This window comes from Myiozetetes cayanensis, unplaced genomic scaffold (genome assembly GCF_022539395.1).
Source record: "Myiozetetes cayanensis isolate MyiCay16 unplaced genomic scaffold, myiCay2020 scf1, whole genome shotgun sequence".
In the NCBI taxonomy this organism is placed as follows: Eukaryota; Metazoa; Chordata; class Aves; order Passeriformes; family Tyrannidae; genus Myiozetetes; species Myiozetetes cayanensis.
Genome location: NW_026086604.1, coordinates 20,089,089 through 20,107,848, shown reverse-complemented (window position 1 = coordinate 20,107,848; position 18,760 = coordinate 20,089,089). Strand labels below are relative to the sequence as shown.

The 18,760-nt window shown below is 39.3% G+C and overlaps 1 protein-coding gene across 1 annotated transcript in view; it reads left to right on the top strand.

Moving 5' to 3' along the window:
* The window catches only part of VPS13B (vacuolar protein sorting 13 homolog B), a 418,175-nt gene extending 399,828 nt beyond the window's left edge, over nucleotides 1-18,347 (top strand). Inside the window, 5 exon segments of the mRNA XM_050315121.1 lie at nucleotides 139-309; nucleotides 6,935-7,111; nucleotides 9,498-9,600; nucleotides 10,270-10,519; nucleotides 16,344-18,347. Of these exon segments, the coding sequence (XP_050171078.1) occupies nucleotides 139-309; nucleotides 6,935-7,111; nucleotides 9,498-9,600; nucleotides 10,270-10,519; nucleotides 16,344-16,589 (947 nt within the window). The 3' untranslated portion in view covers nucleotides 16,590-18,347.
* The last annotated feature ends 413 nt before the right edge of the window (nucleotides 18,348-18,760 follow it).

The window sequence follows — 18,760 nt, the reverse complement described above, 5'->3', positions numbered from 1 at the left end:
GTAAAGCGTGTTCCACATGGTGTCTGTGCAGTTGACTTGCTGTTCTGCTCGTAAGCTCAGTGTTGTAGTGAGGCATACTCTGTGTTTTAAATTAAAGCATTCTGATCCAGACCCAAATGTATATCTCCGTGTATTTAGGTACACTGACGTCAATTACCAATCTGGCAACAAGTCTTGCTCGGAATATGGATAGGCTGTCACTGGATGAGGAGCATTACAACAGACAAGAAGAATGGAGAAGGCAGCTTCCAGAGAGCCTGGGAGAAGGACTGAGACAGGGGCTCTCTCGTTTAGGCATTAGCCTTCTAGGTAATGTACTATTAAATATCAAGTTGAGTGATAATACTATTTTCTAATCTGCTCACCAGCCTTTTCTACATGTTATAATTCCAAATTCTGGGGGTTTTGGTGTTTTCTCGTGAAATAGCCTCACAGTATGTATATGAGATACTGTTTCTTTTTATCAAAATTTAGTGACTTCTATGTATGTTTTTTGCTGATAAAATAATTGCAGATATAGAATGAGTTTGCACTTTCCTTGTGAAGTAATATTTTCCTGGTACATAAGGTATACCTGAGTCAAAAGAAGAATAATTCTGCACTGGGCAGGGTGGCTTGTAACTAAGACAGCTCAAAGATGTCACCATGCTCATGTTTATTTTCCAATGAGGTACGGGAATGCCTTCCGAACCTGCTTGTTTTTGCTGCGCTGTAGATATCAGGAATTCTTGGGTTTGTTTGAAAACCACTTGAACTTAGTGCAGATGTTAAGTAAGCTTTGATGAGGAATTCTGCTATTTCAAAGAGACCCAGATCATCCCGATTCAGTGTAATTGTATTCATCAAGCAGCCAAGGGAAGTGAAGATTACTCTGTCCATTTCAAAATAGTACCTAAAAATTTGAACACTAACCCGCAGTGGAAAAAATCTCTGCGAGAAGTTTTACAGTAAGGGGCTGGATTTTCTAGGTTACTTCGACTTGTCACACAGCAAAGGAATGCAGAACTGTATTGTTTGGCAGAGTTCCTGAGTATGTATTAAACAGTATGAATCTCTTAGAGATCAAAGTGACCAAAACCAGTCCAGAGCAAAAGGTTAGAAGAGCTGAAGCTTGAAAGGATTTGTCCTCTTTCCTAATCTTCAGTAGTGTACACAACTCCTAAATTTGCAACCGCAACCCTGAAAGCCCTGAAGAGGAAGTGGTAAAAATGTTACAAGTTTAGGTTAAGTTACTGGGAATTATTTTAAGCAATAACGTTAGATGATGTGAAGCACTGTCATTTGATAATGCCTGTAAACCAGCAAGCGAGTGTCCTGGGAGAAATGTGCATAAAGGAGAAATTTCATATATTAGTAGCCACTGTCCCAATAGAAAACTGCAACTGGTGTCGCAAATCAAAGGCAGTTTGGAGGAGGTTTTATTTTTCCTTCTTGTTTTATTGGGCTAAGGGCAGTTAGGTTGAGTAGCTGGATGAAAGATTATACTTTTAGAAGCACTGTGTCAGCCTGGAGTATATGTGCTGGTGAAATGGGTTGGTGATCTTGGCTCAATTATTAATAAGACAGCGAGGTAACATGGTGTCTATATCCCCTTCACTGACACACCAGAGCCCTTCAGAGCTAAAAGGATCAGTTGTACAGCCTGAAGTAATGAGCAAAACTTTGTAGGGTATGTGTTCTATTCAGGAAAGCTGAGAACTCGTAACATGCACACACAAATACGCCGTTCCTGCACCTCTCTGCGTGCAAGGCTTCCGTTGTTCACAGGAGTACACCCAAGTTAAAAACAAAACCAAAAAAAAAAGAGTTAGAATTTCAGTGTCCCTGATTTCCCGAGAAATCAGATTTCATGTTAGAAACTTAGAGCTTCACTATTAGCATTTAAATAGTGCTACTCCACAAGCTTGAGTTCTTGTTCTTATTGCCGCTGTTATTATTTAGAGATTCCTCCCTGCTAAATTCTTCTGTTCTTAGCAGTGGAGGCAATGAAGCCCCCAGATAAATAGCTACAGATACTGTATAGCTGGACTTGACAAGCACGGAACATTTCACTGAGGAATAAATCAAAAATATTCCACTGAATTTGTATTAGGCATAGTTTTTTAAATTTAAACCTGATTTTTAAAAAGCTTGTTTTCTCTGTATACACAGCAGCATTCATATAAATTGTGTCAAGACCTAAATTAAGAATAGACCTATGTTCAGTTTTTACAAACACAACAGAAAGCTGTTTCTGTCTTGACTATTTAGTTTTAAGAATACTGTGACTTTCAAAAAAAAAAAAAAAAACCAGTCATAGTGGAACCGTAGGTATCACTGTGATGCTTTTTTTTCACCAGCATATTCAGAATAAATATGAACATGCTCCCTCTAAAAATAGTTACAAGTTCTTCATATAGTTCTTCATAACAGAGCAAAGTGAAGCTGCAGTTATTTTCCTTCAGAAGGATGAAGAGTTTGATGAGTACAGAAACGCAGAGAACAAGACCATTTGAAGCTATATTTGCTATGACTTTCTAATTGTAAAATTGAGAAGTGTGAAAGAGATTCATAGGGTAGTCACAGTACTCTCATGTTCGTAAAAGCCATCTGACCTATGCAAGTAGTTAAAAAAATTACAAATGCAGATTTCGTGCCGAGGCGCAGTCGTGTGGGAGCCCTCGGTTCACCGATACGTTGTGGTATCTACCCGGAAAGAAGAGTTGCCTTTCTGATTTTTCTGAAAATCTGGCTTATGGTGGCCCTGGTTCAGCAGAGCACTTAAGCATGTGCTTAAGAGGTTTGCTGAATCAGGGCCAAAATCATGCACTCTTGTCTCGTCCTCAGTGCAAGTTGTTCCCTGTGGTACATTCTTAAGTGCTTTGTCCTGTCTCATTTTAAATGACTCAGGCACTGTCAGGGTGTTGTTTGATTTGATTGTTATCTTTGGCCAGCTGTTGTCTTCTTTTCTAGTTTGGGGGAGACTTCTGGGTCATTTTATTAACATTTGTGTGTGAAAAGAAGCAAAAGCTTATGATAGGTGTGTTTTTTTTCTTTTATATGATTAGACAAAAACGAATGAAATCGTACGTAAAATATTCAGATGATTGAATCCCCACAGAGGAACTCTCTCTTACATTTTGCATGACGAGGTCGAACTTAAAATAATAATTTATAACCATGTAAAAGAGACTATTGAAACTATTGGCTTAATTTTCAACTGCGGGTCCTAGTGAAAAATGTCATATTGAAGTAGCTCCTTTTAGGAAGCTGAGAATTTCTGATTAACCGAAAAGCTGACAACTACTCAAAAAAACATTTTTCATAATGGCAGAAGTGCTCGACATCTCAGTTACTCCTTCCTGCTTTTGGGGAAAGTGAATTGAGTCATTCTGATGGAAGTATTACCTGCTAGCGAAGGTAAAGTCTGCGTTTCAGAAGCTGAAATTTTTGTTATTGCAGGGAATAGTGGTTGTTCTTGCTATGTAACTCTCACTGATTCAGGGCCACTCTTCTTTTGCCTATCTGCAACTGAGATACTATGAGCCACTGCTAATCCTGACGGTGCGTGCTATTCCACACACTAATACTGCAAATACATTAATGCAGGGCAGCAGGTGCCCTTTTCTTTGAGCTGCATTTTTATGGGATGTTTGCTGTGATGAGACTACACTTCATCTGTATTTCGGTGTGAAACACTTGCGGCAGCCCTGAAGGACAACGGAGAAGAGAAAAGGAAGCAAAATGGTTTCAGTTTGGATAGCATCCAGCCTCATGGAAAAACATGGCCCATTTCTCTTGGGGGGAGGGGGAGGATTTTTTCCAATCATGTCTTGGTCTGAAAGAGATTGTCACAAGCAACCCGAGCTTTGCTAAGTTCTGTAAGCTGTACTACAGTCACCAAACTTCGTCAGGCTGAGCACAAACCAGTTGTTGCCTGTAATCAAATTCTTGAAGTAATCCAGTGATATACTCTGAACTATCTGAATTTTGTAGTTATCAAAGTAACTTTTTTATTGTTACTGAGCAACATGTATTAACCAGAGTGCACCCCATCTGATGTTTAGCAGATGTTATGTTGTTATGCTGGAACCTCTTTGGTCCAGTAATGGAAGAATATGTTTTTGTTTTGTTGCTTTGGTGTTTAATTTTATTGAGGTTTTCTTTATACATACATAATCTGTGTGTACATATGTGGACATGCATATAAAATCAAATGCCTAGGGTAAGGAAGAAAAGAAAAATGGAGAATGGTTTCACTTAATAAAAAAAAAAATTAATGGGCAAGGGACATTACAGGGAAAGGACCGGGACAACAGTAGGACACCATATGAGAGTGTGAGATGAGAGTGGGAAGGGAGGAACCACTACATGTGCTTCCATGCTCTGCTCCCCTGATACCCTACTGAAATCTGGCAGGGAGAGACCTTCTGTGGTGAGTCCATCCAGCATGGTGCTCCTGCCACAATCTTTATGTTAGAATGCAAGAAGCCACACGGGCACCCATAAGATGTGCTTTGCACCATTCCAGGTGTGAGGAGATGCCCTGAACCTCACATGTCTATCACCACTATCTCACTGCTCTCAGATTTTAAGGTGGCTCAACCTTTGGCCTATTTTTTTTTCCTTTGCCTACACATACACACAGGAAAGAAACTGCACAGATCTGGATTCCCCACGCAAGGGTGGTAGGACCAGCCACTCCTCGATGAAAGGAGTACGGTTATAGTTTATTAAGTGATTTGTGGGCATGGCCACAGCACATGAATTAGTTATGTCAGTAAGTCACAATTTGAGATAAGGAGTTACAAAGAGGAAGAGAAGATCATTGGTTATATTTTTGCAGGTAGAAAGACAGGACTTGCAAAAGAATTTGAGGAACAAAAGTGTAATGTCTTCACAAACAAGTTCAGAGCATGCATAAAATGTTGGAGTAAAGAAAGTGTGGAAGTACTAAACAACTGGCTAATTAAGCTATATATTATTTGAGTCACTATATAAATAATCTTATATAACACAGTCACAGCAGTTTCCATTCTGTTTCCTTGTCCTCTGGGCCTAATTCCAGCTGAGAAGTGCCTGGAGCATACCACAGGTCCTTTGGAGTAGGCTCTTATTTATTATTACCTTGTAACATTGCTCAAGTGTATTGCAGTAAATAATTTACTAGTGCTAGGACTTAGATGGATTACATTTAATAAGGCAATAACTTCTGTTCTAAAAGTGCAGTTGCTGTGGATGACCTCAAGAGATAGGGTGAGGGAGGTCACAGGGTAGTGTAATATCATAACTTAGCAGAACACCAAGTATTGTTTTATGCTTTCAAATGCATCACAATTGCACAAAAGACTGCACAAACAATCCCAATTGTGTAATGTGGTGTTGTGGTATTATTTTAGTTAAGCAGCAGGAGCAGCTGGTAACTACTAATGAACTGAAAATTGTGTCATTTCCATGGCATGGCATTTGGGAAGAAGCTTCATGGCCTTTGTGGTACAAAGGGTGAACGTTCAGCTGCACGCTCAGCTTCAGTGAGTGAGCTCAATTAAAAGCAGGCATCACATTAAAGACAGACAGCATTTTCTGGGAAAATGCTATATACTTTTATCAGTAAAGGATACATATACAGAAGATGGAAGAAATCTCCCTAAGAGGAGAGAAAATCATTTATGGAGAATGCAAGTTTCTTGAATTGCTGATAGATAGTATCCCAGGGACAAGAGTTTGGGGAAATGTGTGCTGCTTCTCATCCCCATCTTTTATTTGGACAGAAAACCAGTGTATAAGTACAAAATTAGTTCTTGTTGTTCAAAGTCAGCAACTTCTTCATTTATCCAGTGACGGTAAACTAAAACCATCTGAAAACCACTTAGCAGCTTGCTGCCTAGTGCATGTCACGCTGGTAAACACATGGGGCCAAATACCTCGGTTGCAATTGTCCAAATCTGTGGAATTATGCCTGGATTTGCTTCCGCATACAAAGCAGAATCTTCAAAGATGTCTAGGTTGCAGTGAAAATGCCTGGTTACCAGGGTGACACTCGGTCCTACTGATTAAATAATGGTTTTATCTTGATATTTGCAGCTGCAGGTGCAAACTGAGAGCTGGCCAAGGAGCCTGCAAACTTGCTTTTCACTGAGCAAAGCACCTTGGATCAGGCAGAGTGGCGTTGCTTTGTCCAATCCTTGTACTCTTAGCAATTTCCAAATAGCTTATCTATCAAAATTACAACAACTAGAGACATGTCTGTGGTTAAGTGGCTAGCATAAACTCAAGATCAAAGGAATGTACCACCTCACATACCTGTTTACATTTAGGAAGATTTAAGTCGGAGTTCTTTGTTGATACTAAAAGATGGGAAGGTCACTTGTGTCACTTGTAAAAGTTTGACCCATGCACATTAAAGTAAAATATGATCATTTTTGCAAAAAAAGTAACAGAAAGTCTCAAAGTCTAATTCTGCTAATCTTAGTAATATATCAAAAGTTGCATTAACTTATGAACATTTCTGGCAGTGGAAGAGGATATAAAAATGATCTATTGAATACAAGCAGTTTTTATTCTCATGAAGTCAATCTCACAGTTACATGAAAATCTCATATGCATAGGAGCTCAAGTTGTCTAAAACTGGAAGATTTTATTCCTAGCCCAGAATTTTGAGAATTGCTACACAGAATTAGCCAAATTAAACTAACTTAGCAAGAGCATTTAGCAAAAGTAGTTGAAAGAAGAAAACATACTGTAAGGTTGGTTAGGTGATCTGAATGCTTAAAAAAAAGAAGTCAAGATTTAACTTACAGTGAGGCTAAGGCAGTGTTTAGCTAATTGGTCACATGCTAAATAGCTGTGTAAGAGGAGTAGGATACCGTCTCTATTCCAAGCACTATTCCAGTAGTAAGATTTCCTCTTATTCTCCTAATCTTCACCACTTACTGGGTACCCTTGTTTTTTTCAGGTGCAATTGCTGGGATTGTGGACCAGCCGATGCAGAATTTTCAGCGAGTATGTGAGGCCCAGGCTTCAGCCGGGCACAAAGCCAGAGGGGTCATCTCGGGTGTGGGGAAAGGAATCATGGGCGTCTTCACAAAACCTATTGGAGGGGCTGCTGAGCTTGTCTCCCAGACAGGTTACGGTGAGTTTGGCTGTTTCCAACATCTCCATTTAAATTTTAAAATGCTTTTCAGATCCAAACTGCTGTGTCTTACTTCTTCAGCTCAGTAGCTGTGTGACTTAGAGAAAGATTTAGAATGCTTACAAATGTGCTGCTTTTCTTAAAAGCCATCACGTTGTGCTTCTCTCTTGTGTTACCGATCAGCAATGTACAACCACAGAAACACAGAATGTAGAAAGCATGAAGTAATTCTTGGAATACAGTGGAATTAGTTACAGAAACATATGTGCTTACAAAAGATTTTTGACATAAAAGGATTAGAGCAACACTATATCCAATTAGAGGGTTATTTTGAGATTGCATTGTTATGGCAAGGAAAGAGTTGTGCTGTCTCTGCACAAGGAGAGAGTTATGTTCCTCAGAGAAAGAAGTGAGTCATGTAGTGGGAACATCCCTTTTAAACTGGAGAGTCATGAGGAGACAGTCCTGACTTTGGATACAAGGATAACCTTTTAGCAAGCAGAAGTGGGTTTTCCAGCTAGATTTAGTGGCAGTGGTGGCGAATCGTTTCAAATTGATGTGATCAAAAAGTATAAAAGGAAAAAAATAAAATTTAAAAATACACTAATTCCTTTGCTTCCAGTATCAATAAATTAAAGTTGTTGGTTTGGGTATTTAAGAGGAAATGGTGAGTGGAGGCAGTCAGGGAAGAGAAGCAGGGAGACCTGTTGATAGAAGGACAATCTGTCAATATCTTTGCTTCACTACTTATACCAGACAAATCTTGCATATTTAAGGCTTTAATCACTAGCAATATTTATGTCTGTGATGTGTTGATTAGAATACGAGTAGTTCTTGTAAGGCTTAAGTTTAGGATGCTTCCGACAACATTCACAACTCATTCCATCTATTTAAAGAAATAATGAAACAATTATTAGAATTCTTTCAAACCAACCTTAGCTTGTTTGTATGCGTATAAATAACTGTTCTCCTGAACTATACATCCCATAGGTATAAAACCCATATCAAACGTTTTTCTGTTGTCAGCTGCCTGTGTGTTGTTTTTGCATTTTTCTTTCTAGACTTAATTCTGCTCCCATCTTTATCAAGAAACTCGTAATAGCAGAGGGACACTTTTCATTGCAGATATGGTATATAAGACGTCATGTTTTCCATGAGCATGTGACAAAAGGAGTTAGCCAGGAAAAAACATAAAAACTGTATCAATAATAGCTGACAGTGCGTGAGAGGAAAACACACAAAAGTTCAAGTAACTCTTACCCACAACTGAATTGGAAGTGGGACTGTGCCTCTTGGGGGGGACCAAGGGTTGTGGGGGACCACACAGAAATAAACACATGTTCTCTCTTTCTCCATCTGTAAATAACATTTTCATTCACATAATGCTGAGAACCTCGGTAAGCCAACTGTTACAACTGGGATGCTGCTTTTAAGTATTACCATCAACATGTGTGCTAAAAATTAAAGGGTTTTTTTCATCGCTGATGTTTTGTTTAAATTATTATCCATTGTGTAAAAAGGAATCTAAGTTATTGACATCCTTGTGCAAAAATGCCTTTGGAATGCTTAATTAGAAAAAAGAAAATTTCTTCCATTTATTTGGAGAGCAACTTCGCACCAAACCATGTAACAGTAGTGCTTGCTGCATAACCCACTTTGTGTCTGTCATGTAAAAAATTTTAAAACTACTTAATTTGTGAATTTTTCTGCAACTCACTCATTCTTTCTGGTGACCATACCTCATCATTAAAAGTTTACAGGCCATCTGAAAGCATACATACTGTATCATCTTCAGCTTTGGTGAGTCTTTTTAGAAACCTGTTTAACTGCAGCTTGTAGTCTTCATTCTGTGCTGGCACTAAGAAGAATTCACAATAAACCAGATGTCCCAGGAGATCTCATAAATGTATACGGATCTGTGTTTAACAGCTGGATTAAGCAACTGAACATTTAAATACAGTATCTAGGCAAACTTGCCTTCTAATTTGTACCAATCATGACACATATATGAAAGTATTTTAATATTAAGCAAGAAAGTTAACAACGGTCTTGATTTTTTCTGGTAAATCCTAAGTGATGTGTCTGATCCTACTCTGAAGTGATGGCTCTCAGGAGCATTGTGCTTCTCTTGATTGCAAGTGTATGGCTAATTCAGAGAACACACACTGGGGTTTTTTGGTTCTTGCTAATGCAAGATCACTGGGGTTAAGTGCACAACTCTTGCATTGTAATATTTAATGAATTATCTTGACTACAGCTTCCAAAGATGTGACATCATTTTGGATCTGCACTATTTTATGAACTGCTTTAAACAGATGACATCACTGCAACACGTAACTGTTTTGTAGAAAACAACTACTAAAAAACCTGAACTCTCTTACCACAGGTATTTTGCATGGAGCTGGACTTTCTCAGCTTCCCAAGCAGCGCTCTCATCCAAATGATCAACATGTTGAGCAGGCTCCAAACAGCCACGTCAAATATGTCTGGTAAAATTATTTAGACAATTGCTCATTTTTACATCCACATTGTTTATTAATAGGTTCTGGCCTGTGGTCAAGTTAACAGGCTGCTTTCCTAGGAAAGGCTGAGTTATGGCAGTTTGTTTAGGAACATTAAACACAAAGGTAGTGCATAGAAACCCAATCTGCAAATGATGGGCTGCTGATCTCCATCCAGCTCTGAAACTACAGAGCTGATCTTTATTTAATGGCATTCAGTGAGTTCTTACTTATTTATCATTGCACCAAGCCCAAGAAAAATACTGCACATCTCCAGAACAGCTGTTAGTGAAGATAGCTTTATTTTCTGCCCTGAATCTCTAAACCACTTCTCAGGGTAATTTTTCTATTATCAAGGAAATAGGATGGGAAATAGGCTGACCTAGCACAGATATTAGGCCAACTTTGCAGTGAATGATTAAGGGGTTTTTATAAGTAACAATTTCACATTTATTCTTTAAATCTGAAGTCTAATATCTTTCAGTAATGGTGTTTTGGATACACTCCCTGGCTCACTTTACGTCTGTAGGTGATAGCTACAGGCTTAAGTAAAAACATTAGTGATCAAAATAAGCCCTGGAGGACCTGACTACTTCTTTTTTTCATCTTTTCTTTTTTTTTTTTTTTTTTTTTTCTTTTTTTCCCTTGATAATGCAGGAAAATGCTGCAATCTCTAGGAAGGCCAGAGGTCCATATGGCCTTAGATGTCATGATTGTGAGTGGATCAGGCCAGCAGCATGAAGGCTGCTTGCTGCTCACCTCAGAGGTGCTCTTTGTCGTCAGCATCAGTGAAGACACGCAGCAGCAGGCATTCCCCGTGACTGAAATCGATTGTCTGGAAGATGATCAGCAAAAAGATCTGCTGAAGGTGCAGCTAAAGCAGCAGAGAGTGCCTTCTGATTTGGAGGTAAAGACCTGAGTATGTTTTTCATTCCAAGATAAAGTCACAACTGATAACCATGCTTTTGGCAATGGGGATAGTCACCCATTGGTGATTCTGGGTCGGGACTGTGTTGCCCTTTGGATGAAAGGGATGTGTCTCCTCCCTTCTGTCCTCTTATTGATCATGATATACCATATCCATGACAGAAATTTTCTGAGGGAAAAGGTAGAGGAAGTCTGATTCTTGGTAAGCATCACTTCTTTTCCAAAAAGGTTTTCATGCCTGGATGTGCACAAGGTGTTTATTGTTTGGCAAGTCAGTATTGCTGCCTGTGCCTACAAGGTCCCAGCAAGAGCAGCTCCTTTTATTCTTCTGTGAATTCTGTTGACAGATCAGTGGTGCTGATGCTCCTTTCAGCATGTTTCTTATCTTGCCACTTCCAGTGCAGTTGTTTTGCTTGGCTGCCAGTTGTATTTGCTTCCTTAGATCGTCCTTCTGCAAATGATAACTTTAAACTGTGTCAGTTCTTTTCTGAGATTGGATGCACCACGTGTTTGCCAGTAAGAGCATGAAATAATCATCTTCATACTGAAGGATCTCTAAGCCATTTGAATACTTTGGGTTTTGGATGAATTAACTTCTTTTAATGGTGTATTATTGGATGGATGTTATATTTTTGCACTTTCGGGAAACAATGTTTATTGTATTAAATTCTCAAGTGGAATCATATGAGAAAGTATTTCAAAAACAAACAAGCATGTCCCAGTTGTTTTTATAGAAGTGTGTCAGGTAGTTCATGGACTGCTATATCAGAAATTTCAGTTTCAAATATAAGAAAAAAAGAACATGGAAAGCCCCATGAAGTATGAGGTGTGACGAAAGTAGGAGCATCTTCATTCAAATCCTAACTTTGCTGAAGTGACTGAAGAGTTTTGCCATCGATTCCAGCACAGCAAGGACTTCATCTGTGTCATGACAGCACTTGAATATTTTTGTGACAGCTTTTTTTAGTGCTGGATTCTCTATTTACATTTGTTGTCTTTCCCCTGACCTCAGTTTCACAGAGCACTGTTGACTAAAATTGCCTTCTCTCATCAAAAAGCTACATGAGGAGTTACTTCAATTTTGATGCAAGTGGGCAAAGCTCAGGTTTTTTGTCCCTGAGTGACTGAGTGGTTAGGGATGGCACACATCAGACTGAATCCAGACTACCCTGCTCAGTCCAGAGCTACTGTACTGGAGGGAAGAAGAAAAAAAAATTGTTCTCCCTAAGCATTTGATGCACTCAACCTATCCCAACCCTAAATTTAGCAGCAGCCTAGATCTTTTTTTATTAGTCTGGAGTGTGATAGCTTTTGTCTTTGTGTCTGGTTATCCAAGGGGTGAGGAGTAGAATGGTGCTATGGGAAAAGGGCAGCCTGCCCAAAGGTTGCTGCAAGAGGGTGATGAAGGGTGCAGAGGGGCTACCTGTCTGGGAGAAGGGAAGGCAAGGGGCAGGGAGCCTAATTCGAGTCCCCACAGCTGCTGCAGCTGGGAATGTGTAGGATTCATGGGCAAGTGGCTCCTCTGAATGCACAGAGCAACCCTACCTGGCATGTGCAGAGTCCAGCTTTCCCACATACACACACCAGTTATACATGGTAAGTGTGCCCTCCTTTGGAGGTACTGCACCAAGTCCATGGAGTTTTTATGAAGTTATGGATGGAAATACGGGAGTCCTACTCAAGTGGTGCAGCAATGCACCACCAGGAGCTGTAAGCCTTGAGCCACCCAGCCTCAGTACAGCATCTCTTTTGCTGACACGGGCTCTTGAGATTGCAGTGAAAATGTGTGGCATGGTAAAAGCTGTGAAGAGTGCCTGTGCCCCTGGTGCAGCAAGTTAGTGCTGGCAAGACAGCAAAAGTTGAGTGATGCTGTGCAAATCAGACCTGGCAAAATATTCCTTCAGAATGCAGATGCTTATGCTTAAATATATGTAAAAATTTAGAGAAATGGGCTAGAAGAAGGAGCAGTTGAAAGTTAAGGTAGACCAGAATAAAAGGAGTTTGAATTTTTTTGTGTTAAGGCAGCTACACAATGAAAGATTCCAAAAAACTTCACATAGTTTTAGTCATTACCTAGAGTTAAGTAAAATTCTTTTGTAATTAATGTTTACTATGGTTTCTTGCCTTAGTGGATTGGGAGACCTTGTACTTAATGATTTCCTTTCTGCAGCTGAACATGTCAGTTCTGGGGCCCTCTGGGGTGTCATGTGCAGCACCAGCGCTGATGGGAGCCAGAGCCTCCCCTTCAGCTCCCCATCAAGAGCTTCTAAAAACTGGATGTGATGTGATTAGGAAAAGGAACCTTAGGAGGAACAAGTTGTGACTTGCAGCTGCAGACCTACACCTAAATAGGCACAAGTTCTCAATATTAAAAGTAGGCCATCTTGTTGCACTGGAGATGTCCTCAGCTGAAGTGCACACGTGTCTTTGCATGATGACATTAGTAAAGAGGGACAGAATTTTTCGCTGGAAAATGCCTAGTCAAGTCAACCAAAATATTATGATAAGTTTAGTAAAACAGAGGTAATGTTACCAAATGTAAATTATTTTTCTGACTAATTTAGTCAAAAATGCTAGAAATAACGCAGCAAATTGAAACAATTCATTTCGATGTTAAAAAGATCCACTTTTTTTGTATTACTGCTCACAAATAGAGTTTGCCAAAAGTTTTGTTTCAGATCTGCCCAAAACAGTTTCTCCCATTCCCTCTCCTCAGCTTCTTGGAACAGTTAGGAAACAAAACATGAGTTTCTACAGCTGTAATCACCAGAGATATTATAGAGCATATTTTGACTCCTTCAGCAATTGGTTTGCCTGATGGTTTGTTTGCCTCCACAATATATAACTTAATCCATCTGGCCAGGAATAGTCTGGATGGATTCTTGAAAACTCTGGCACTGACAACATTTTTATTGAAAGGGAAACATTAATTGTACTTGGATTATCTTCCAAAGTAATTGACACACTACTTGCTTCCAGACAGATGTCATACTCAAAAGGCCTGCTCTTCCAGCTGCTCTTGGTATAGCTCATAATACCAAGAAGATGACAAGAAGTCAAAGGGCCCTTCAAATATTCCAGAGTTTTTTTGTGATAATCTGCAACAGGGTTTTCATGATAGTGCTACACATGACCATCTCTAGAGCTGAAAACCAGTCTCTGGATTTTTCAAAGCAGTGGGAAAAAAACCCCTTAAGAAGCAAATCTCCTTAGTCAGTGTGCACAGAGGAGCCCAACACATCTGGACTGCATAACACAGGTGCTGTGTCTGTCTACTGTGGACTCAGAATTGCTGAAGACTTATTCTCTATAAACCATAATGAGAGGAATTTCAGAAGCATTGTGGAGCTCTTAACCCAAAAGTATATTTTGACTCCTTCAGCAATTGGTTTGCCTGATGGTTTGTTTGCCTCCACAATATATAAAGCCAAAAGTTCTTAACCCTTGCAGCATGAAAGGGCATAATACCTGTACTATTCCTCTAGCAGGTACATTAAGCAACCCTTGACTAAGTTTTGAACCATTGAATGGTCCGAATATTAACATGATAGTTGTGCAAAACCATGGGTGAGAGCACTTAGTGACAATGTTAGGTGCCTTTTGGGAAAAAATGCAATTCCAAGCCTCTGCTCTTGCCTTGACAATATAAGCTAAACTGAAAGTGGTTGCAGCAGCAGACAGTTACAGATAAAGCCCTCTAGAAGCAGGCAGAGTCCCAGTTACTTTGGAAGACCATCCAAGAACAGTTAATATTTCCTCCTAGATGATCATGCTGTATCTGTGGAATATAGCCTGAGGCTGAATGAAGAATGGGTTCGCAAGAGTAAGTGAATGGGATGCCAGCAATATTTCCATCTCCTTTGGTAAGCTGGGTCTTCTGGTCAGTGTGGAGGCAGAACCCAGCTGTCCCTGGGCTTACCTCCCTAGAAGGAGAAACCAGGAAAAAGTGTGGAGCCACCTACATGCAAGATTTACCCCATAACTTAAAATCTAGTCCACATAGATGGTGCTTCAGCAGATTTCTCTCCTTTCAACTGATGAAACAGACTGACTGCTGAGATACTTCTGCTGAGCCACCAGACTGAAGACGTGGTTCAGACACCATTCTGTTAGCTGTGCACTGTTAGCTGTGAGTCTGCTGCAGAGTCTGCCTTCTGATTCTTGCCTCCCTTAAGGTCGTTCATGAAAACAACACTCTCCTCTGCCCATTTCATCATTTCTGCTGTTTCTAGGCATAGGCTCCAACCTTAAGCTTCTGAGCTTGTTCGTGAGCCTGCTTCTTCTAGCATTTTTGTGATGATGATTGAAAACAGGAGTGTTTCTACTTGCTGAGCAGCAAATCCATCTCCAAAGGCATAGTGAAAAAAAAAACCAGAAGGGACTGTTTTGATGTGAATGTGACGTCTGTCACTATCTGTCAATTATATTAATTCTTTCTTCAAATAAGCAATGATATATTTAAAATGAGTCTTGCAGTCCAGAGATGTGACAAGATACTGATCATGAAATCCAACAGCAGTTTGAAAATATCATCATATCTAGTAAGATGTGTAAAACTCCTTGAAAGACATGCAGAAGATAGCACTCTACAAATCCTTAATGTGATGTCCAACAAAGACATTTTTAAACCCTACAAAAATTAAACTGGTCAGCAGTTCTGCAACTGTAAATAAGGAAGCGTCAAACCCTAGCCCTAGGATAGCTCCTGTCTTTTTGTTCATTATCATATTTTGGAAATAACTTCTATTCTGAATGACTTAGCTAGTCATACTACTGTAGCATCCATGGTGGTAATTTTGAAATAAAGTTTTTTTGAAGCCATGCAATTAATGAGCTTGATGCCCGCCTGCTTGCCTTCCCTTCTCCAGCTAGTCATAGTCATCTTCAACTTCTTCAAAAAAGAGGGCACAGCAGACTGACCTTCCAAAGTCAGGTTTGTCCATAGCTTTTCATCTAATACTTTATCTGGTTGGAACCATATGGTAGACGCCACCTTTCTGTTGACAGTATTTGATTTACTGTATTTTTTTCCACCAGGTAGGTCGCTGGAATCCTTCTTTCTAAGGCCTTGAACCTCTATGTATTTCAGTCTGCGGATAAGGGATTTCTTCAGAGGAGTCCTTCCAGCTCCTGGTGGAGGAAAAGCCAGTTTGCATAGACACCTTAATATCTTCTCCAGAAACAAAATACCCAAATCATCTTTAGTAAAACCCTTTTGTTTAAAAAAATGTGTGTGGGTCCTCTGACCCAGAATGGTTTTTTTTTTATTAGAAGCAGATGAATGCCATAGAACATTCACCTGGAAGGTAGCTTCTAGTCTTTATTTTAAATCAAGTAAGTTAAAGACCTAAAACCAACTGCCCAGATATTAGCTGTAGGCTGTCTTTAATGGTACTTTTTGAGAAAATGTTTTTGCTAATTAGAATTGCTATCTGACAAGTAGCTTCCATGAGCTACTGGCATTTTTCTAAAAGGGGCTTTTGCTGTCTACAAAGAGTTGATCTGTTCTAAAGTTCTACTCATGGCCAAGGTGTCCATCCATGAAATTCTCAAAAGACACTGCTCAAATTTTCTGTGGCAGAGTTAGAGCTTCTCAGAAGTGTCCAAAGCAGCAGAGGGGAGGACTAATTCACCAAAGACTAAACTATGGGAGAACACTGTTGATTTAAAAAATCATTTGAACTATTGTTAAATATTCCAGGGAGGAAGATTTTTAAGAGAGTAATGTGGAAGTCACTGTCCTTACTTGCTCAGTTCAGTTGCTGTCAAATACTCAGTAATTATTTTATCATATCTGATTTCAGGCCGACGGAGCTAGAGAGAGACTTTCAGAACAACAGTACAACCGCCTGGTGGAGTACATCACAAAGACATCCTACCACCTCGCTCCCAGCACCTCCACAGGGCCAGCACTGCAAACTGTGGCTGCTGAACAGCCCCCAACTATAACGAAAACCTATCAGTATGTAGTTGATCCAAATTTTGCCCAAGTATTCATTAGCAAATTCACCATGGTGAAAAATAAGGCCTTGAGGAAAGGATTTAATTAATAGTTATTTGTGTTGAGTATAGTAATGGCGTACCAGTGTGAAAGTAATGCTTTCTCTGCAGTAACCTGCATCAAGTAGAGATGCATATAATTTTTGAGGAGGTAGAAATTGGTAACAAAGCCCAATAGCTTTTCTAATCTTAACAACATTCCTGCTCCCTAGCCAAAATACTAGTGCTGGAAGGAAAGCATTCTGGCAAATGAATAAAGTGAGACGGAACAGCCTTGGACTATAGCTCAATCAAAATCCCTTTCCTTTTCAATAACCAAAAATTAGAGAGTAGGGAAAAACTGCGTGCATACAGACATTTTTGCCACACACACAAATGTGTATCAATACCTCTATATCATCTTTTAGAGTCTGCCAGTTTCTGTTATAAACCAGGTTTATAACTCAGCTGTAAAAACTTGCTCAAGGCTGAGCCTTTTCCCCCACACCCACGCTCCCCCAACATGTGCATCCTGAGGCAAAACATTTCCCCCACTAAATCTGAAAAACCCAGTGTGGCTGTTTTAAGTTACTAGTGACAGCTGGGTTTTAGCACCACTTTAACCTTAAAATAGCTTCCTTTATTTGACTGAAGTTTTGCAGGACATTAGTCCGTAATGTAAACTAGTGCCTTTGTGTGGTTTGGAGGACAAAACATGAACTACAACATGAATTTATTTTTAAAACTGTCTGTATACAGAAACTTTATTTTATCCACCACCAAATTTTCAGAAGTACTTTCAATGTATGTATGACTGTGCGTTGTCTAGTCTTTAGCTGGAAGTAACATGCAGGTAAAAAATTTAAGAAACAGAGCTGTCTCCTTAAAATCCACAAGCTCAATGTAACCCAGATGTGCAGGTGCTAAGTACAGCCTTGTGGGATCTTGCTTATTTCTGATCTGCCACCACTACATTGTATGTGCTCCCTTCAGCCCTAATTCATTTTATGCTTATCATCTTCAAACAGATAAAACCAGGGATATTTAGAAACATGACCTTTCAAATATGTACTAAGCAAAGAGATTTTTTTTTTCCAAATTGATTGAAAACTATGGACCCGCAGGCACCAATTACCTTAATAGTTAATGATGCCATCACAATACACTTACAAATATATATTAAATACCTGTATTTCTTGTAGTAGACAAGAAATCACTGACTCTGGGCACAGTTAGATGACTTTATAAACCAAATCTGGCTATGGCAGTTTTATTTTAAAACCCAAACGCTTACTTCATTTTCAACTATGCACGTTAACTTTTCTGCCCTTTTCCATGTGCTTACGGACATGAATTTTGTCTGGAGATTCCTGAACATGGCTGGAGTCAGAGACAAGAACTGGAATAAAATCTGATCGCCATTTGGAGCATATGCTTTATAGTTAATAACTTCTATGCATACTTGATATGACCAAATGCACAGTAAATAAGAATGTAGTAACTGCAATGTTTTTCATGTGAGTTGTTTTGTTAAAAGGTATTTCTAAAAGCCGTGTCTCTCATGTACTGAGAATACTGGGGCCTGGGGTCTGCATTGTCCTTTTCTGACTGTGAAATAAGCCCATCCATTATCAACATTTCATACAGTGGTTTAATAACTTAGTCATTGTTTAAATAACACTATTTAAAAAGTCTATATGTATATACACACCCATGCTTCGTTCCTGAATATTTTACGGAAATTGTTTAATATTTCTAATTTTGCATTTTGATGGATAAATTGTAATATAATGGAGTTGTTTAAAGATAATAAAGCTATTCCTATAATACTTGGGTTTGTGAGGTGTTTGGTCATTCAGTTACAAGATGCAGAACAATGACAATACTGAAGTACAAACTTCACGTGGATCCCATTAGATTCCAGTTGGTCACTGGACTTTGCAGTGTACCAGAAAATTCAGTAGATCGTGACAATGCTTTGGAAGCAAAAACTGATGATTAGATTGCCAAAAATGTGTACTGAAAAGTTTTATGCTTTTGTGACTGAATCAAAACAGTACTGTAGGCACCATGTGAGTTAGACCAATCTGTTCCTTATTTATGCAGTACACAGACAAGCCAAGAGGATGCAAACACACCTGTAAAAAATGAGGGACAGCGGTTTCATTTCTGAGTTTGTAGATTTCAGCCATTATTTAAAATACATTTGTGTTTTTCCTGAATTACAGTCTCCTGGAATAAA